Source organism: Sceloporus occidentalis, unplaced genomic scaffold, assembly GCF_023333645.1.
Source record: "Sceloporus occidentalis isolate IW3139 unplaced genomic scaffold, rSceOcc1.0.p SCAF_30, whole genome shotgun sequence".
In the NCBI taxonomy this organism is placed as follows: Eukaryota; Metazoa; Chordata; class Lepidosauria; order Squamata; family Phrynosomatidae; genus Sceloporus; species Sceloporus occidentalis.
Genome location: NW_028317010.1, coordinates 3081887 through 3104509, shown reverse-complemented (window position 1 = coordinate 3104509; position 22623 = coordinate 3081887). Strand labels below are relative to the sequence as shown.

Sequence of the window (22623 nt, the reverse complement as noted above, 5' to 3'; positions counted from 1 at the left end):
AGGCTGTGATTGACAGACATAGGCCTCCATAGCATAAACAGACTAGTTACAAGGCATATATTGTTTCCCCCTCCCCTAATTCGATGGAACATTGGTAGCCACCTTTGGACCAGCATTCCTAGGTCTAAATAACCCACCGCCTGCACTTGTGTATGTACTCGAGAATCAATGCTGAGTGACTTAAACTTAATGGCGAGGTCGGGAAAGAGCATTTTGTTTATACGAGAGCTCAGGCTAGTGAATGTGTCACCTCACCAAACTTTGGTCAATATATTTTGACAGGTTGTCTTCTTAGCTAAACAAAAAAAGGTCAATTTGTATTTGTACACCAGAAGAAGGAGGCGGACATCTGAAAATTTAGCAATTTCAATATTTTCTAAAAATAAAAAATAAATTACAAAACTGAATTTTAACTGCAGAGCCTTTTACGGATAAATGTGCTGACATGTAGGAGTGGCGTCAGTACTGGCTATTAGGCTATTTTAGAATACGGATGAAATTCCAGCATATCTTTAGTGCTGTTATAACTGTCAATCATTTGGGCCATGCCAAACACCTTCTAGATTGGATTTAGATTTCAAAACTACAGCTTTCTAATGTTTAGATGTTTTACAAATTCTAATGTTATGCTGAGAAAGTACATTTAGATACCAATTTCTACACATTCTCAATATATAGGGATCAACAATTACATAGTTTTAAAGTGTCAGTTGGTTTGATTTTGGTCTAAAATACATTAAGAACTCTTGCATACCGTAGGAAGGCCATCCTAAAAGAGCTGTGCTCTCAGGGGCATAAATAAGAACTAATAAAACTCCTTTTCAAGAAAGATTTGCGACTTTAGCTGGGTCCATAAGGTACGATAATCGACACTTCGCTGAATAACCACATTGAGATTGTAGGTAAGCTTTAATTCAAAATTATTTGGTCCTTTGAGCAGTGACATTTACCCCTTGGCATTCCAAGTATGGATCCATATTTGGGTGCATGTCATGGACTGCACACAAACCAATCATGGAGACATGTACAGCTTTCAGATCAGTCTCTGAGATCCAAAACGGCTGATACCCAACATAAAAATATATATAAAAAATCATGAGGATTATAATCATTTCCGCATGTGAAGGGCATCCTGAAATTTGGTGCTAATGTATCGCCCATGGAAACCCTTCTTGTTGATTGTGTCATCCGTATGAAAACGAATCATAAGGGAATCCCCAGCTGAATATATTTCTTCAGGAGGCTAAAAATGGAAAGAAACGTATTTATTAGACTTGTGCACAGGGAGCAAAATCAATTAGTTTTTGGCATATCCGTTTTAGTCAAAAAATTTCCTTTATTCACCTTTTGGTTTAGATGAAATTCAGAGGGTTTTCTTCATTTTAAAATTTAATTTGGTGCAATATTTTAAATAATGGAGGTCCCTGCCAGGTCATGTGATGCCGGCGCCCAGTCATAGAAGCCCCGGCAGAGGTACTCGCCAGCAGCAGTGGAGGTCTGCATCCCACAGATCTCCTACAGCTGCCCCACTAGACATCAGGGAGTCTGAAGCATGGGTCACAAGTAAAGGGATGCAGTGGTAAGTCGGGGGGGGGGGGGGTAAGAGTGGCATGGGGGGGTCAATGGTTTTCTGGAGGCAGAGTGGCATATAGGGGGTTAATAAGCATATCAGGGAGGCAAAGTGGCATATTGGGGTGTATAAGGCATATCTGAGGGGAGAGTGGCAAATAGGGGGTTAAAATGCATGTCAGGGAGGCAGAGTGGCATATATGGGTGTATAAGGCATATGTGGAGGGCAGAGTGGCATATAGGGGGTATAAGGCATTTCAGAGGGGCAGAGTGGCATATAAGGCATATCTGGGGGCAGGTTGGCAAATAAACGGAAATAAAACCAAAAAAAAAAATTTTTTCAATCATAGTTTTTACTAAATATGAAAAAATTAATTAATATTTACTAGTAAAACTTTTATTTAGTCTTATAGTCAGGCTTTTTCCTAAATTCATATTCAAATTTGGGGGGGGTCGTCTTATAATCAGGGTTGTCTTATAATTGAACAAATACGGTAATTTATCTTTTATGTATGGAAGTGAATTTACACCAGATGAAATAACTGCAGTCTAATTTGGGTGATATGGTCAAAACTGTACACAAAAAACATGATAGCCAGAAAGTAAACAAAAAGCCTACCCCAGATCCACAATATCTCCCAAGTCTTGGAGCAGTGCTGTCATATCCATCATAGATTTCCATGTAATCGTAACCACAGTCTGCTTCTTCTTCTATCTCAAAAGTCTGGAAAATTAATTCAACGCCATATCCGTCCTCCGCTACTATGACCCACTCACAGTTAGACTGTACTGGGTAATTGTTATCACCAAACTGGGAGTGTGAATAAAGATCCTTTGTCTGAATTTCCGCCTTTAGCCGCCCTCCACATTCTCAAAATGTAATAAAAAAAAGAAATATCAATGTTTATAGTGCTGTTTTTTGCAGGTTTACATAAAGTTCCATTTATCTAGCTAGGTAACACCTGAGCAAGTGTTTTTTGCAGATCTTCTTTTTTGGGATGATTATCACATTATGTTGCAAATTTGTTTGAACAGACACCTGGGCACCTTATGAGTGTGACCTGGAGTCTCCAGGTGAAGCCCTGCTTCCTCAGATCAGTTGGTCAGTCAGGTCCAATTTTTTTTCAGACATCAAAAAGCAGGGCCGGCCCAAGGCAAAATGCCGCCTGGGGCGAATTTTAAAATGCCGCCCCCCCTAATCTACCCTTCCTCTCCCTCCGTCCCTGCCACCCCCCCCATTATCTACCCCCCCCCCCCTTGTACTTACCTTTCAGCAGTCCTGCGTCGAGTCTCCCTGTTCGGTCTCGGTGCCGGCTTGTAATGCTGAGCAGAGGAGAGAGAGAGGGGCGCCGAGCGGGTACTGACATCTTGGTAAGCGAAAACCACTCGGCGCCCCTTTCTCTCTCTTTCTCTTTAAAAAAAAAAAAAAAAAAAAAGGGGCTTGGGGCGGCAAGGTGCCGCCCCTTCAAAAGTGCCGCCTGGAGCGGTTGCCCCACTCGGCTCCATTGTCGGGCCGGCCCTGTCAATAAGATAAACAAAGCTTAATCTGGCAAAACTATGTAGCTCTGCATTCCGGCTAACAGATAAAATTTGCAGTGCATGGGGAGGCAGGTGTGGATTTTGATAATCAGACTGTTCCATTAAGAGGTGGAAACATTTTTCTGAAGTCCACTAAAGAAATACAAATTAAAAGTAAAATAGGCATTACATATGTTTTTAATGTTTTGTAGCCTAGACACTTTTCTATGGGAATGAATAGGACTTCAATTCCACAATGTCCAAGTGAGAATGTTTTCAGGCCCTAGAGTATAAGAAGACTGACAGGTTGGAGAAGAAGCCTCCCATGGAATGATGATTTTTCCCTCTGGGATAAATTCAAAGGACAGCCACATTCTGATCAAAAAATAGATTTCGCTTTCAATTTATATTTGATTTCAACTCACAAGAGAGACTGAACTGTAAATGAAACTTGCAGGTTGCTTAAAATAAACTAAAGTAGTTTTTACTAATTTTTTGAACACTGTTAGAATGATAGTAGAACAAATTAATGAAATGATACAATTTTAAAGGTCATGAAATCTTGAAAATGGTCTGAGCTTTATATCCTTTAAAATGTATTAGAAGATATCTAATTTATTATAGTCAATTATTGATACAATAACAGTCCCAACGCAGAGGCCTACAAGCGGAGACATTTTAAATCTTGAACAAAAATTACCCAGCAGCATTCCCCAAACCAGCGCTGGAGCTGCAGGTAAATATATCACATGCAAGGAGATGTGTTCAGCTGAACACATCTCCTGTGAGGCGTTCAGCCTGGGGGTAAATGCCTATGGGGGGGATTCTGCATCATTTGCAAAAGAGACAATATGAAAATTTAAAGGGACCACACAGTTATATGCATTAATGTGCATAGAATGGCTGGAGTGACCCTTTGATGACCACTTTAGAAAACTCTTGGCTTGGATCTTCTATAAAGATAACTATGATAATTAGGCATCCTCTCTTGACAGAAGATCAACAGGTTGATAAACTCATTAATTTGTTCTTCCAGGAGATTCTGTGCTCATATAAAGTGATTCTTTTTATCTGGCTACTGAAAACACATCTGGGCTAGAGTCAGATAATTTTCCTCTAAGCAATAATGGAATCCACATACCTGTACTATACTTTGCCTGAAATCCTTTCCTTTGAACAGAAGCATCAGAATAGAAACGCAAAAACATATTGTTGGTTGTTGCGACCACTGGACCAGGAGTTTTACTGCCGCAGAAACGTCCAAGAATAGGGAATTTACTGCTGGGTCCATCATACATTTCTAGGTGATCATATGCACATTCTTGATGCTGTTCTATTTCAAAATCATTGAACACCTATAAAGATCAAATCTTCTTAATGAGGGAATATAACAAAAATCACATGATATGTGTAAAAATAGTTAATAAAAAAAATAATCAAACACAATGTTGATAAACAAAGTCTATGAGACGTCTATGACTGATAAACCATTTTATTGAATACACCAGCAGCTATGTAGCTGTTCAAATTTAACAGCATATATGGAATAAAGTGAAAACTCTATAATGCGGTTAAAAAAACAACCTGAATGCTTAATTATTCTGTGAATTTAGGATGAAATGATTTATAGTTTATCCAGTGACCAAGATTTGTTACCCTTTATGACCACAGTGTACCCGTCTTCTGATGGCTACCTCCAGCAAGATAATGCACCATATCACAAAGCGCACATCATCTCAAACTGGTTTCTTGAACAATGAGTTCACTGTACTCCAATGGCCTCCACAGTCAGCAGATCTCAGTCCAATAAAGCACCCTTGGGATGTGGTAGAACGGGAGATTTCCATCATGGATGTGCAGCTGACAAATCTGCAGCAACTGCGTGATGTCATCATGTCCATATGTACCAACATTTCTAAGGAATGTTTCCAGCAACTTGGAATGAAGGCAATTATGAAGGCAAAATAGGGTCCAACCCGGTACTAGCAAGTTCACCTAATAAAGTGGCCAGTGAGTGTATGTATGTATGTATGTATATAATAAATATATATATATATATATATATATATATATATATATATGGAATTGCTTAAAACACTTGCACTCAAAAGGTTTCACAAAACCCAGTAAAATTATTTTCTTTGTTAGGATATAAGAAAGTACTTACGAGTTTGACTCTGTGACCAGCAGTTGCGGTGATGTCCCATGTGCACTCTTTCCGGCTTGGGTATTTATCTGGCCAGTTAGGACTTGAAATTGTTCCTTCTGCACTTAGAAGTTTGTGTTCACATCCAGCTAGAAAATAAAGATCATTTAGATTTAGAAAGCCTATTCATGAGGTTGATGCACTAACTGGGTGATTAGAAAAATGCCATCCTTTAAGGTTATGTCTTATACCCAAGTGTATATTATACTGGATATTGCATAGTAATTAGGATAAAGTATGAGGTATAAATAGATTATTATTACTATCATCACCCTGTGTTTTAAAATACATAAACATAAATACTCTTATCTGATGAATACAGCCAGTAAAAAACAGAATATCGCAGCAAAAATAGCTCTCTTAGTAAAGCCGGACTGGATGACCCCCTCAGGGTCAATACATCTGACAAAAATTGATATATCTGTGTACTTTTTCCACAAGCAAATGTACAAAGTAATGGAAATTCTGATTTAAAGCTGATACCTTCTTTACAGTCGTGTGCATTTTCATGAAGCGTGAATCCATTTTTGCACTGACATACATAGCTACCAAATGTATTGATACACTCATGTTGACAGCCACCATTATCTTTAGAGCATTCATCCTTATCTGTAAAGACAAAGTATGGGTTCACTTAGGGATTAGGCAATCATTTAGGAAGAGGGAATGCTCTATGCAGTCATTTTAATTGTGTCCAAGGGCTGACGTGAATTTAATAATTGAAGATTTTTATTTTGAGGTGTCAATCTCTTTGAAGCTTAGTAGGTCTCAGCTTTCTTCTTATGTCTTCTCTTGTGTTCCACATGTCTAGCTCTTTGCACCATTATCCAGGGCTGCAGTCCTGTAGTAGGGCAGAGCAGATTGGAGAAATGGGGAGAGTCTGTCCCCGTGGTGTGCAACTAGGCTCTGTCCTGTTGTGGAAGGACTACACCAGATCAGAATAATGCAGCCGGAAAAAGCTTCCTTATTCCGTGGCTCAGGCTTCATTACTCTGGCCTGGTGTAATATTTCCGCAACACGGCAGAGCCTCGGCACACGCCACATGGACATCCTATCCTAATAGGACATTCCTCTAATCGAGGGAAAGGGTGTGTGATATGGCTATCTTGCGGGAACTACACCAGGCCGGGAGAACACTGCCAAGAGAGCCAAGCGGAGCACCAGAGACAACAGAAGCAATGGAAACAGAGCAAATGTATAATAATTGAATGTAACCAAAAAAGCTTTCCATATGTATGTATTGCAAATTTTGTATTTATTTACTTCATTAGGAAAAGACAGACCACCATTGTTGTTATGAAATTTGATCCGTTATTACTGTTTTAAATTTAAAAAAAGCAAGCAGATGTTTTGGTTCAATTTTAGAACCAACTCTGCCCTTTTTTAAACCACAAAGTGATTTTATTCCACTTGTATTGGCAGGATTTATCCAGTTACAATTGTTTCATACCTCTGAAGAAGCCGCATCTAGACGGCGAAACGCGTCAGGTTCATTGATTTCCACCAAATGGAGTTTTAACAAATGTAAGGAGGAAACAATTCATACGTGTGTTTTATTATTATTCTATCTGATATTTATATGTACAACCAATGTTGAATTTTACATATTTCTTATGTTTATTACATTTTATTCAATTGTACATTTAATATAATTCCTGCCATTTTTATATATACATCATAATACACTGCCAATCAAGCTCTTCTTGCTGTACTGTAGAGGTTTACAGAGATTGCCTCTCCATACTGCATTGTAGGGCCTGTTAGGTGAAACTACAACTATCCTGCAAGCTCACCTCCAAACGTAATAACTCCATACAGTTTGCTAGATGTATCTCACTTACCCGAGAAAAAGTTAACCTTAAACCCTCTCTTGGATACGGTGTTGTCTGATTTGAATTCCAGTCTTATACTATTGCCTTGAGAAGTGATGACTTCAGGTTTTTCTAAACCACAAAATCTTCCATGAAGTTTGGATTCTGATGATAATCCGCTGCGAATTTCCACATAATCGTACTTACACACCTTAATGAGAGGCCTGATAAGTTAATATGAACACCAATATTTTGCTAAAAAAATATTTAAAAACTATTTTGTAATATTCTAATAAAATATATTATTTTAGAGAAATGCCTCAATTTGCCCAATGGGGAATAGTAAACAGGGCTGGCCCTAGACGAAATGGCTGCCCAGGCAGAAAGCACCCTCAGGGCTATACCTGTGGCACCCTCTTAAATTTGGGGAGTCAACTCCCTGGGTTACCTAAAGCAAGGTCTAAACAAGATTTTTTTTATTGTCACAAGCATGGTGAATCATTTCATAGATTTGATTATGATTAAGTTCAAAGCAGAATTTGAAAACTATTTGTCAATAAATTAATTAAGTTTTGAGTACTTACATCATTGCCTTCTAGCTCAAAGACTTCAAACTGCAGAGATATTCTGTACTGTGCTGGGGCTACCAGTTGCCACACGCAGTTTTTATTAGTGGGGTATTCCTTTGGCCAGCCAGGGCTTGTTACCGTCCCATTCAACTTTGTAATATATCCTCCACACGCAGCTTCAGGGAAGAAGAAATATAAATTGGAATTTAGGAATTGTATAGTACAGAGAAACCCAGGAAACCATAAGTCATAAAAATAAATCCTATATTTTGACCAGGTCAGCATTATACATTGGAAAGCCTGACCAACTGATCCCTTTTTTTCTACTCACTTTATTATCTAATGTTTAATGTGTATACTTTATATAGTTTCGTAGTCATGCTGTAAAGGTTTCAGTTAGAAGTATCCTAAAGTATTAGTTTAGCTGAATTACATGTACAACATACATACTCCAGTGGTCGAGGGCAGCAAACAGGGCACAAGTTTTGGATACTCCACCTTGATCGCAGGCACCTCAATTAAACATTTATTAAACTGCTTGGCATCAGGCGAAGTTACACACAACTCCTACATCCCTGGTCAAGAAGATCTAAGCCATCAGCCCATTGACTGCTGCTCAAAGACCATTTGTGTTTTATGGCAAATTTGGCACTTGGGCAAATTTTAACCCTCTAAGGACAATGGGTTGTCCTTAAACCCATTAAAAACAATGCATTGTGAGCCTGTACATGTACGGGCTTTGTCATGAAGGGGTTAAAATGCTTTACATTTGGTCTGGCTTTAAAAAGTTTCCTTGCTAGCGTTCTAGACAGTTGGCTAGTTTGGTCTCACTGATATACCAACTCTCCATCTATCATATTTAAGCCCATGGGTGACCAAATACACTAAAAATGTGGCCACTTAAATTGATTTAAATTGAAGTAACTTACATACCTTCACAGTGTTTCTTATCTGCAGTCAATTCAAATCCAGGTTCACAAACACATTTGTAACTTCCCAAGGTGTTTACACATCGCTGCGCACATCCCCCATTATCCGGCATGGAACATTCATCCATCTCTTTTGGAGATTTAGACAAATATTGCAGGATACAATTACAACATTATAAAGACTGTATAACATGTAAACTAAATGTTTGCAATGTCAAATGTAATTCAATGAATTGCGTTTGAAAATGGCAAATAACCATATTTGTGTTATTATGATGTCATATTGCAGTTTTGTTGTGGTACTTTTTTAATAGAGCTGGGCTCTTAAATATATATTAAAGAAAAGCAACCTCCTCTGTGACAGCATATAAATTGGCGAACAGTATTAAGAATACTTTAGATTATATTGAACATGTTTATGTGTAATAATAAAACACTACCTAGGGCTCACCTATACAAGTAATATCATCAGGTAGGGTTAAAATAATGTTCTTTCAATCAGTGTTTTCAAATCATTTGGGGAAATTGGGGGGGGGAATATAATATATGTTAACAACAACTTCATTTTCTTTTACAGTATTAAAACATTCTACATGGATGGCAGAAGTTGGCACCTCTCAGTGTAATCCTTTGATATACCTGTGGACTTTTATTACATACACATAAAGGTGTTAAGGGTCTTTTTTGAAGCAGAAAGTGGCTGTCCAAAGACAATGCCAGTACCTACGCTGTTTGAATGTCTCATCATATGATCACTGCTGACACCGCCGAAGGCCTGATGAAATGAGCAGAGAAGAACAAGGAGCTGCCCAGATCTATGATAACTCCCCCAACAATCCCCTATATATGTATGTGTATATGGGAAGACTGAACAGCAACAGATCCTGAGTTTCCAACTTATTTTCCATGTAGACTATATTCTTGTAGAATATTTGAACGCTCAAAGTAGAACTTTCTCCAATAAAGATTTTATTTCGGTTTTCCATAACCCCATTGTTACCAGATAGAAGAAACAGAAGCCTGTACTGTTGAGGTTACTGAAGGACAGACTTTCTGTCCCTATCTATACACCAGATCTCTAAATTAACAGTGTTAAACCTTCTACACATGCATGAATCAAAAAACACAATGGTGTGGGGGAAAAAACACACTTAAACTGCCCCATATCAGGACATGAGCGCTTGTCATCTTACATCAATATAACTAGGTCATAAAAAAACTGAATGGAATAATATTTAATTACCTTTAAAGAAGTTGGCAGAAAATCCAGCTTTGTTGATAGACCCATCTGATACAAATTTTATCCACAGTTTATTTGAGGTAGATTTAATATCTTCAGGCTTTTCATAGCCACAGAAATGACCAATCAATGGACTCGCTTCTGAAATTCCATCACGGACTTCCAGGTAGTCATATGCGCAATTGTCGTGTCTTTCAATCTATGGTCAGCAGAATTGACAAACCATGATATGAATGGTAAGTTCTGGTAATATAATGTAGGTTAATATTTTGTATCTTAATAGGACGGAAAGTATTAAAATATAAATTTGTGGTCATGATCTCAATATATAAGGATTTAAGATCTGGTGGAAATTTATATTTGTTAGATCCCTTGTCCTTTGAAACTTTTGTCATAACAGATATATTTTTGTAAACATCACAGTCTCTATGACTGTGTGCTGGTCACTTAAAGAACGCAAGAAACTTAATAAAGTTCAGAAGACATGACCAAATTTACAACATAATCCTTAGGTATCTGGTCCATAATTCCAAACGGAAAGTTTCTTTTTAAAATTCATTACCTCAAAAGCTTGAAAAGACAGACCCACTAGGAATCCCTCTAAAACTGTGATTTTCCAGATGCACTCCTTAGATGGTCTATAGTCATCAGGGTAATTTGGAGACTGGATTTGTCCAGAGTCTTTTCTGATTTCTCCTCCGCATATAGCTCAAGATTAAAAAAAGAATATTAGGTTGTAGAAACTTGTATATGATTAAATAGTTATGGTATTAGACAATTATAATACATGTAATGATTTTAATACTACTTGAAAATAAGACGTATATAATTATTGATGGCCTTTTAATCTGTAGTAATCTGGTATCTACCTTCATAGACAGCAAAAAATCCCTTTCCCAGGATGTTGCTGCTGCTTCGGAATTCAATCCATAGTTTGCTGTCTGAAGAAATGATTGGCTCTGGAAGTCTATCACCGCACAACCTGCCTAAAAACAGCAATGTAAACATTGCTTTCATTGGTTTTAACTAAAAAATAAATCCTACAAGTTTTCTTGTTCTGGGAAGCTTGACATTTACAGTACTACCTACTTGTGCCCAGAAAGACCTATAAGCAAATGTTTTCCTATAAGCAAATATGGACAACATTTTTGGAATGAATGCTTACAGTAACAGCATAGAAAGATCCAGTACTTTATCCCCCATAATACATCCATATGTTTAATATTGTTTTGTTATATGTCCAATACAAGGTCTTCGTAAGAAGGTACACAGACTGACACAATAAGTCAATCTCTTGCCCTGTGTAACCCAATGGTGATTACATATGATGACAAAGGGTGTGTGCATATAATTACCTAGCAAGGGTGCTTTTCTCCAATAACCATCACGAATTTCAATGTAATCGTACCAACACAATCTACTTTTAAATAGATCCATTGCTGTGAAGTTCAAAATAATCTAAAAAATTCAAATAAAATAACATTCAGTGGTCTAATAAGTCATTAATGTGTACATGACTGATCCTAGACCCAGACCAAATGGTACTGAAGGCAAGAGTACTTTTGGAGGGTTATGTTTTTGCACATTTATTTGGGGTTTTTACACATTTGGGGTTTAAACAATTTAACTTAGAACACTGTGATAACACTCATACCCATCAAACATTCTGTATTCTTAAACAAGGGAAATGGGGGGCATAGGGATTTCATTCTCAGTATGACAATCAGGTCCCTAGGGAAGTGGCCCAGGGGCTGTCGCCACGTTACACCTGTCTCCCTAGGAAGAATATGCCACGCGTTCCTATTCTTTGGTGGCCATGAATTTGCACATTTTCAAGTCATACAAATATGAATTCAACAACAACAGTTCGATAATTTATGACTACAACGTACACTTTGTCCTCCAGTGAAAAAATAGTGGAAGTATTTGCGTATAGATCAACTGAATCTCCTTTCGCAGGGAGAAGACATGCACAATTAATGTGTTCTTTCTTTAGATAAAAAAAACTATAGTAATATGATGTTTACAGAAGCTGGTTTTATGGATGCCGCAGAGTCTCGGAGAGTCAGATTCTTAAACTGAAAAACAAGAAGGTCTAGAGGTTTGATCAAAGCTCTTACCTTCTCTCCTGGTGTAACAGATATTCTCCAGATACAGTGCGTGTAAGAGGGGTAACCACTTGGGTAGCCAGGGGCTGAAAAATTCCCACTTGAGTCCTGCAATGTGTCCCCACATGCTTAGAAAAACAAAACAAAAACATAAATCAATTAATAATGTTAACAGTAAAGATGTTATAAGAACCATGTCTCAAATGGGTATTCGTATAGCCAGCCTTGAGTATGTAGTCTTTTGTTCTGTCCCAAAAGCGTAGGTAACTTTAGGTACATTTCTATGTTGGTCCAATAATGCATCAACCCCGACTGAAAACTATATTTTCTCTTTAAGAAATTCTTTCAGCTTTACCCAGGAATCAAGAAAAACAAAAAATCTCAAGCTTTGACATAGTTTACTCGGATGCATTTTTTTTGTTCTTGGTTGAAACAGACTCTGGAAGATATATTTGGTATTATGTAAAGAGGGTTTATCAAAATACTATAATAAACCAACCAATGACACATGCGCGTCTGGGTTCCTATGCATAACTAAATATATATTTATATTATTATATTACTATACTTCTAAACCATTATTAGACTGGGTTCTAGTATCTAGATGTGTATGTACAACGCTACATTTAGGTAATTAAACAATAGCCCTTCCACATAACCTCTCTAGTTGACGATTGAGAGAAATTCTTCCAAATGTTTTCACTGATTTTAGCTGAATTTATTAGTTTGATCGGCATGCTTAGGTGGGAATGACATTCCAAACTGATGCACATTACAAAGGGTAAACATTCCTGATTGACATTGAAGTACTTCCCACGATCTTAAAAATGTAAAGGCCCATTGATTATAAGTGTTCACTCAAAGTCAATGTTACTTGAATAAAAATCGATTGGCATGAAGTATTTAAATTATGCATGGCTTCGGAAGTAAGTGAATAGTCTTTGAGAAACAAAGGCACAGAAGCATGTTGATAAATTTAAAGATTACAAAATATTAGAACATATGATATTCTACAAATTTTATGTATAATCAGGTTCAAAATATCAAAAAAATTGAGCAATTCATATATATATATTAGAAAGATTTGCTCTAAGAAGTAAGCACCCTTAACAATGTGCTTTTTCCATTTAGCCTTGTTACACTTTGTTTCAACATGCCAGTAAATTAAAGTTACATTTGTATTTCATGGCATGCTGCCCAAGATATCAGCGCTACTACATAAAATCTCCTGTAGAATGGTGAGCCTCAGAACAACATTTGGTAGTGAATTATTTCTTTATTTTTTTTTTTATTATTGTAAGTCTTGGCTTGTCTCTGACATGGGTGATTAATGACGCCTGTGTTGCTATGCTTGTGTTTTATATGTAAACAATATCATGGTGACAGATTATATAATGCTTATTGGATTACTTGTGTATAAATCATCTTTTGTTGCTTCGTTATAAAGATGACACTATACTATACTAAAACATTTTGGGACTGCTCACATTTAATGGCCTTAATATCACTTTTATTGTGCAACATAACTTAGGTATCGCTAAGTCATTCTGGGGTTAATAAGTCATAACATGACTTCAACAAAACAATGTTATACACGCGTGGTATTTTGTTAAGGTACACAAAAAATCTATATATTATATATATTTCTTAAAACGCAATAACCAAATAAATGTACATTTACAAACTATTTCTGCATATGATCTTTGGTTATTTATCAATATGAAACATAATTTATTTTGTTATAGCTAGCATTTTCACATTTTGGCTTTTGAGCTTTCTCTTACCTTTTTCATTGCTTATGTGTGTTTTAAATTTGTGATTCATAGTTCATTAAAGGATAAAATAAAAAAAAGTCTATACTTCATAGCAACTCTTTTTACTTTGATGTTATGTAGTACAGGGTAGAAGATAACTCATTAGACTAGCAGCGCAAAATATAATAAAAAGAAAAGGTGTTCATTTAAAACACTTAGTAGAACACGTGTATTTACCTGGACATTTATAGAGTTTCTTTGCTTGTGCAATGTCTCCTTGGCTGAGCCGTATGCGCTGACCAATAGTGGGTCGGACGGAGGCATCAATTCGTCTAGGAAGTATGGTGTCAAGGAAAACACCCCTGTACATATACATACATAAAAAGTGTTAAACATGGTAGAATCTGGAAACCCTTTGATATTATATATATACATACAGAACATGTTTAGTGTGTAACATATCCAAAGCATGGTATAATGTTATAATATCGTGCTTATTGCATGCCTGGCAGACCTGCATCATTACAAAATACTTTACCCCGATATTCGTTTTACTTGGCATCATACTTTTTTTACTATTGCATATATGAACACAAACAAATATATTTATATACCGATGCATTGTTTTTACAATTACCTCGTCTCATTGAACAAAAAGTTACCATTTCCAAAAATACACTAGAAATCTATTGTTTAAAGCCTACTGAAAAGCTTCAGATCCGAGGTTAATCTTTAATCATATGACAGAAGAATATGTGCCGCTTCTAAACAAGCATGATCTGATAATGATGAATGTTTGAAGAACGATGAATGATGTTTCAAAACACAAAGGCACTTTGTACTCATTACTGGCCATTGTGACAAGGTTTTGATTGTCTTCTCAAGAAACCAAATCAGATCTTAGCTTTGCAGGCTTTTACGTTTAGTCCTTAACAATTGAGGAAACATTCATCATCACAGCTTTTGCATAAGTAAACCAAAACTTGTACATTTTGTCAATCGATGTATTTGTTTGGAAGATATTTCATTTATATTTTTACCATAGAGGAACTGAGATCTGTGGCATAATACAACAGAACTTGCATGTCTAATTAATTTCCTGTCCTCAAGTTACCTTTCTTCTCCCTCTCCACCATAACACAGGCTGCCTGAACCAATCAACAACAAAGAATGTTATGAGATTAACTGGGAGGAAAAAAAAACCATGTAGATCTTTGGCATGACTGCTCCTATTGCTTATAAAGTATAGGTATTGTTCATTTGATTACCTGGGTTTATTTATTTAGTACACAAAACTGTAAGAGGTACGATTTGGGAAAGGTGGCATGTCCTCTAATCTTTCATTTCTTAGCTCACATATATAACGTCTTACACCAAGAGATATGGACAAAAACATCAGGCTATGGCATGTCCAGAACTGCCATGTTTTAGAAGGTTTCGCAATCTGTTTAAACATACACAGTCACGTGTTCCATTAACATCTTTACAAGATTACTGGAGAGCATTGAAACATGAAACATTACGGCATGGGATCACAGCCCTGGAGAAATGAATCTCAACCATTGCACTAAGAAAAATAAAAAATATAAAATCTTAATCAAATATTTAAAAAGCAACTTAAAATTACCTTCACTTTGACATTAACGTCTATTCAGGGGAGTGATTTTGCAACAGTGACACGGGATCATTGTGATGCAGATCTTGTGGTGTGGTAATTAGAGACTCATTAGCTACCATTTAAAGAGACTATATAATGGCATGCTGAGAGATGTTGAAACCTAGAACCCATTCAAAACTAAAATGTAGCAACACTTTGTTGCTAATCACTGAACCATGGGCTCTTTCGAAAAAGGAAAAAAAAAGTATCACTAATTTCTAGCCAGCCCAGAACTCCAATGCATGACAGTGAAACATTGACCAGGCTAATTTGTATATATTGGAAGGTTTGTTTTGGTTGGCAAATTCAAAATGGGAATCTATATGCAAGTACAAAATAATGCACATAACTGATTTTAAAGGATTATAGAAAAAAGTGTTCTAGATTGTAAAGCCTAAAATAAACTTAGTTTCACAATACAGCTTTCACTCTTTTTCATGCCTTTAATTCGTCCACATTACATCTGCCTCTAAACAAAGCTTCTTTCATGAAAAAGTCTGACATAGTTGTCATTCCGAGAGATTATTCTTTTATCTCTTTACAAGCTGTTGGAGGATTAATATCTTTAGTTTGTAGAAGCATTCAATTTGATGGGTGATGAATAGCTCATTCTCAATGTCACAGATGGGGCAACACTAGGTGGAGTATGCTCGGCAGTGGCCACTAATATCTGTTAGTTCAAATAAAGATTAGGTTTATATTTGCTTCTGTTCTGTTCTGTTTAAAACATTAAGAATTTGCCACATGTATTTGCCATTTATTTGGTTTCATCTCAGTTTGTGCTTCATAAAGGTCCATACCAGCTTACAGCTGGTCTGATATATCAGTTTACTTTATACTATTCACTTCCATGTTTATTACGATCAAGTTTACAGTTACAAGCTTAGTGCAGCTGGTACAGGAAAACTATTTTGTTTGTCTATACATATAGATTTGGAACCTGTTATTACAGAATCACAAACTCTACTCATTATTGTGCAAAATAAAAACCATTAAGCCCTTATATAAATATTGACAAAATCCCTATAAAACAGTGTGTGAGTAGGTGATTAAAGCAAGGAATATAGATTAAAACTCAATAAAACATAAAACTTTGGGATATTGAAGCTATTTCACAAAACCTGGTTCTATTTAGGCACCGCCTGGCAACAATTGTGTGTTTATGGGGCCAATGCCCTAAGCCTGACCCAAAGCAGGGCCACAAGTGCCCCCAGTTGTATCATGACACTGGGGATCTTTGTCAGTCTTTTTTTGAGCAGAGCATTAGGACATGAAATTTTATCATGGCACTCCACATTGGGACTCTCTAAAAACTGATTTCTGCTGTATAAGTAGTTGAAATTCAGGGGAGATATTACAAACCAGCCTATTAAGAGATCAAGTCTAATCGCCAAATGTCCAGATCGTCTCCTAGTAAAGTTACTTCCCTGCTTGTCAAAGATAAGAGTAAGGCCATCTGAGTCTTTTTACTGCAATCCAGTTAGTGATTCACTTACGCTCTTCAGAATCCATCAGACCTTTGTGTGACTAGGACATCAAATAGTAAGCATGGGGTTAAGCCTGGTATCTTTTATTTCAGAAAATCATCAATGCATATGACACAACTGTACTTTCTAAATTATCAACCTAAGATGATATACCACAAGGTTTTCATTGGTTATTTCAATGACTTGCTTAAAGAATGACCAACTGGTTGCCCCCACCACAACTGATATAAGCTTTTAACTTATTACACTTTTTTTTCCAGACAGTATGGTCCCATTAAAAAGTTGTAGCTGTTGCTATAAAGAAGACAGTTTGCTCAAATCATGATATTCCCAACAGTTTTCTAATAGGATGGTTGCTTACTTTGCAGTCTCTGCCCTCTATCAGCACAAAAAATAAAAGTAATTTCAGAGAGGAAGATATTTTAATTAAACCATATACAGCTGAAGCAGGCAAGGAAGCTAAACACAAGAGATTGTCCATAATCTATTAAATTATCTATTTTTTCAGCTCACAATGTTTGAATACGGCTGCGTATAACTAAACATGGATTAACATAATGTCATATAACCAAATAGGATACACTGGGTTATGGGCATAAAAAGTATACACTATGAAAAATGAAGAGACATAACCTTAGAATCCAACCTTGAGAATGTGTTCCGGGCATAGTGCATTATACTGTCAAAATCATAGGTTTCTCCTAAAGAATTAACTTCACCTGGCTCCATTTTAAGGAAGTTGTATTCCTGACCTGTAATAACAACACACAGTAAATATAGGGTCTGTGAACAAAGTACCAGAAGAAAATTCTACATTTATTATGGTTGTCCTGAAAAATATTATCAATATACCTATCAATAACATTTGGTCATATATGTCCCAAATATCATGCAGCCCCCGGCCACTTGTGTCAAATCCCTAGCATTATAATAGGGCAACGCTACGGGGTTGATTCTTCATGATGTTCTAAACTAGTCCTAGATTTCGTGCAAGTCACTGATATAAAAGGTTAGATCAGCACTTATTGCCCTGACAATGCGTATCAAATATTCAACTCTCCTGAAAACATATAATTTAGTGAATACTTCCAAAAACATGTATTACTAGTATGGTTTATGGGCACATCTGTGAACTCGGAGACTTAAGATAAAACACTGGTTCATTGAGTCAGTCTCTTTAAAGTCCAGACAGAGGAGCTCTGTTCCTTTCCACCCAGATTCTGCCCACTACTGCCCACTCCCTACTTCCCTTCAAACTCTCATTTGGGCTAGTCCTTCCAAAGAAGGTATAGGCAGCTGTCCCTGAGAAAATCTTTAAGCACATTGCTGACAAATATTACAGCATCAGAAATTAAGGCAAAAGCTAACACAGGTTTAATGAATAAACATAGATTTGGTTGTTCCCTGGTTTATCCTTAGTACTATGTTATCTTACCTTGTTGTATGTTTTCTCTTATAATCGATACATGTTCATCTCTGTCCGGTCGAGTGTGCTCATGCCAAAATCCAACAACATGACCCAACTCATGTACCACAATGCCAAACTTATCGCAGTTTTTGCCTATGGATATAGCCTGAGGACCTCCTCCTCGTCGACCTACATATGAACAGCAGCTTAAAAGATTTTAAAAACAATTATAAACAATCCTCTACACTTAGTGCCTTGCGCATTACTTCTGTCTGTATTTTATCCCACTGTGTACTTCCATTAAAATTTTTTCTTTCTTAAAAAAAAAAAAAGCAACCATATTCTGGCTACCTAAATGTACCTAAATCCAACTTCTATTCAAAACATTTTAATAATAATTGACATCAATTTTAGTCCAATTTTGTAACATATTGTGAATCTTTTTAGTTATTTTGTTTCTACATCTTATTATACTATAAGCAGTTATTTCAATAAACCAAATAAACATTATTTGGCAGAAATATTTTAGCAAAACCAAAATAAGTCTGTAGAATTGAATATTAGTTTTAACACAGTTAAGCCTGCCCTCTAGATTGTAAGCATCTGAGCAGGGCCCTCTTTACCTCATATAATGTCTAGTTTTTTTCTTACTTTACATAGATTGTAAGCTTGCAAGAACAGAGCCATCTTCTCCTTCTGTCCCAGTATGTTTAACTTCTGTTAATGTTATTTAATTTGTTTATTTACTTTCACTGGGCCTTTTTGTAACATCACCTTGGAATCTGCTGGCGCTATATAAATAATTCCAATGTAATGTCACTAACCAAGTATTAAAACCAAAAAGGTTAAAACTGTTGCTATTACTGTTTTTTGATCAATACTACCAGTAGCTTCTGCTTTTTTCCCCCTTTCTAATAAGTGTAATTGTGTTAGAGATATTTAGTTTTAGAGTCTGCAGCATAGAAGCTGCAATATATGGCATTCTGTGGCACAGCCGTCACTATCTCATCAATTTCCTATTTTAGGCTATCACTCTTATGCTCACCTCTCTCTATTACAAAGTTTTTCTGAAACAACCACTAATCAGCAATTTAAAAACAGGTCAGAGATAATCACTGATACTTATACAGGTCCTTATAACAAGAAATGTGGCAGATAACAGCAGCTCCCATGGTATTTGCATATGGTGGTTCTAATGCACATATACGTAGTGTGTCTAATCTCTAAATGCCATTATATGGGTTTATTTAGTGGAAATAACTGAAATATGTAGGATCTGCGGAAAATGAAAGCTCCGTTCACTTGGCATAGCACGATGCATCTGAGAAAATACTTGCCGTCCCAGTCTTTGACCACTGCTATAGTATACACAAATCTATCATGTACATTTTAAGATAAAGAATGATATTTGGGTTAAATGTGTTGCAATCGTTTCCAGCTTTCAAACTTACCCACATGTCCTGTAAGTAAATACGATGAAACTTTCCTCATCGGTTCTTTCTACAAATGTTACGCAAGTGTATTTTTCCCAATGTCTCATTGCTTGTTTAAAAATTGCTCTTTGAGAACCTGGATATATCACAACAAGAAGATAGAGAGGAAGCTTAGCTGTTGGTAAAAGTGATGAACCCACCTGATCATTATATGCAATATCCCCTACACTCAATGATTTTGTACACAAAAGGAGTTACATATTAAAAGAGATTCTGGTTCAACATTTGAAAATGGTTTTGTTGTCATAGCAAACAATGGAATGATCCAGTCAGCAAGAAAGTTCAAGCAGTTGCTATGGCGATAGGATCACTTTCCCAACTTTGCACCAGAAACGAATGCTTAACATAATCCTCACTACTTAAGTGTACTAACAAACTAAGTAATCTTAACTTAATGGGTAGAATATTAACCAAAGGGATACCATTTTATGTCGTTATGCATAAATACATAAATTGCTGATTGTTATTGTAATTTTGTTATAAGGTTTCCTTCAGGTAGTAATTTAGTTAATTGAAGGCACTTTAAACTACCGAATTTGCTCGATTATAAGATGAGGTTTTTTTCAGAGCAAATGCTCTGAAAAATACCCCTCGTCTTATAATTGGGGTCGTCTTATAATCAGACCTCAAAGTCTGACTATGAGACGACTAAGATCCAGATCCCCCGCAGCTGCAGGGGATCTGGATCCTCCTGTCTCAACCCCCGCGCCCCACTTACCGGTACTTCAGAGTCCCCGGTGTGCAGGTGGGGCAGCGTGTAGATGTCTACGCGATTCGCGTAGACAAGTTCCACTGCAGCCGGAAAAAGGTGTGGCTAGCAGCGGGGGTTGTCTGCGTGCATCGCGCAGACCTTCCCCGGCTGTCAAAGATCGGAGTTCCCCGCACCGGTGCGGCACCGGCACCAGCGCCGGCGCGGGGAACTCTGATCTCTGACAGCCGGGGAATGTCTGCGCGATGCACGCAGACAACCCCCGCTGCTGGCCACGCCTCCTTCCGGCTGCACCGTGAGTCTACACGCTGCCCCAGCTACATGACAGGAGACTGTACCGGTAAGTGGGGCTGGGGCGGGGGGGGGTGAGTGTTAAATGGGGGGCATAAGACATTTCTGGAGGCAGGGTGCTTTGTGAAATGCCTTTTAACCCCCTTAATGCCACTCTGCCTCCAGAAATGCCTTTTTAACCCTCTATACGCCACTCTGCCTCCTGAAATGCCTTAAACCTCCCAATATGCCACTCTTCCCCATAATATGCCTTTTAACATGCACAATGGCATATAGGGTTAAAAGGCATATCATGGGGCACAGTGGCATATAGGGGGTATAAGGCATTTCTGGGGCAGATGTGCATAACTGGGGGGCAGGTTGGAAAATAGAAGGAAATGAAACCAAAATATTTTTCTCAATCATAGCTTTTATTAAAAAAATAGTTTAAATGAATTAACATTTACTGGTAAAACTTTTTTCCTATAGGGTCGTCTTATATTCAGGCTTTTTCTTTTTTTCCTAAATTAATATTAAGATTTGGGGGGTCGTCTTATAATCAGGGACGTCTTATAATCGAGTGAATACGGTATTTTCTTTCCATCTTCTTGCATGCAGGCCCAGACTGGCCATCTGGCACATAGGGCAAATGCCTGGGGGACTGGTGCCCAACATTTACTCCGTACATCGCTCCAGAGGCAGATCAGGTGAAGCAGACGGTATCCACTGGCTGGATATGCCTGGGTGAATGCTACGTGAGCCTCGAAACATGCAGGCTCTTATAGCCAGCCATTGACGGTGCATATGTCATTGGACAGCCACCACCTAAAGTGCTAGGGCTGCCTCATTATCCCCAGCCTGGGCCTTCTTGCATGTACTTAATCTTAGCATGTTTTTCTTAATTTTCATACATATATGATTTCCCAACAGCCTATTGAACAGACCAGTAAAGTTTCCTCCAATGACATATGGTATCACTCCCCCAGGCCATATTCTTTCAGTTCTTGATGTTGCAGCTCTACGAACTCTTTCATTAGATCCTTGCAGATGCAGAGCACTGTATGGTGGTGTGGGGTTTTCTGTGACCATTTCACTCATGGTGACATCTGGTAAAGAGAGAATTACAGTAAAGATGAACAGGAGGTGGTGATGAATGACAATATATATATATATATATATATATATATATATATATATATATATATTAGGGCAGCAACTAACGATTATTTTCATAATCTTTTAGTTGGCCGATTATTTTTTCGATTAAACAATTTTTTCGATTTTTTTAATACTAAATAATTTAATAAAGGAACAGGATGATAAAAACAAACAGCAGAATAAAAAACTTTGATAAAAATGCATTTCTTGTTTTTATTTCACAACCTGCCCCCCCAGTTAAGCACATTTGAGCCCAGGCTTGCCACACTGCCTCCCAGATATGCCACACTGCCTCTCAGATATGCCACATACCCCCAGATATCCCACTCCACATACCCCAGATATGCCTTATATACCCTGATATGCCACTGGGCCCCCTGATATGCCTTATATCCCAGATATGCCACTCCGTCCTCGCCAGATATGCCTTTTACCCCCCAGATATGCCATTGTGCCTTCACAGATTCAGAGACTCGTTCACATCACACTGACACAATACTTTCATAAATAAATACAGGATTAATCTTCACTGGCCCCTGGATTTAGATTCCCCTTTACATCTTACTGCACCTTAAGTTAACCTTATTAAATTAATTAAATTAACTCTCAGTCCTCAGCATGAAATTAACCCTAAAGACCCCATCAACCATAACTGCCCCTAAATTAACCCTAAAGACCCCATCAACCATAACTACCTCTAAATTAACCCTAAAGACCCCATCAACCATAACTGCCCC

The 22623-nt window shown here is 37.3% G+C and overlaps 1 protein-coding gene across 1 annotated transcript in view; it reads right to left on the bottom strand.

The window, feature by feature from the left end:
- Positions 1 to 1108: 1108 nt before the first annotated feature.
- Positions 1109 to 22623, bottom strand: part of TLL2 (tolloid like 2) — a 67574-nt gene continuing 46059 nt past the window's right edge. Inside the window, exons 3-20 of the mRNA XM_089486765.1 lie at positions 21673 to 21834; positions 19708 to 19825; positions 18284 to 18462; positions 17495 to 17600; positions 13942 to 14066; positions 11963 to 12078; positions 11198 to 11300; positions 10712 to 10828; positions 10405 to 10550; positions 9846 to 10041; positions 8607 to 8732; positions 7689 to 7849; positions 7135 to 7315; positions 5777 to 5902; positions 5255 to 5382; positions 4229 to 4442; positions 2189 to 2439; positions 1109 to 1243 (exon numbers count right to left, since the gene is read on the bottom strand). Of these exons, the coding sequence (XP_089342891.1) occupies positions 1109 to 1243; positions 2189 to 2439; positions 4229 to 4442; positions 5255 to 5382; positions 5777 to 5902; positions 7135 to 7315; positions 7689 to 7849; positions 8607 to 8732; positions 9846 to 10041; positions 10405 to 10550; positions 10712 to 10828; positions 11198 to 11300; positions 11963 to 12078; positions 13942 to 14066; positions 17495 to 17600; positions 18284 to 18462; positions 19708 to 19825; positions 21673 to 21834 (2690 nt within the window). The remainder of the gene's footprint in view (positions 1244 to 2188; positions 2440 to 4228; positions 4443 to 5254; positions 5383 to 5776; positions 5903 to 7134; positions 7316 to 7688; positions 7850 to 8606; positions 8733 to 9845; positions 10042 to 10404; positions 10551 to 10711; positions 10829 to 11197; positions 11301 to 11962; positions 12079 to 13941; positions 14067 to 17494; positions 17601 to 18283; positions 18463 to 19707; positions 19826 to 21672; positions 21835 to 22623) is intronic.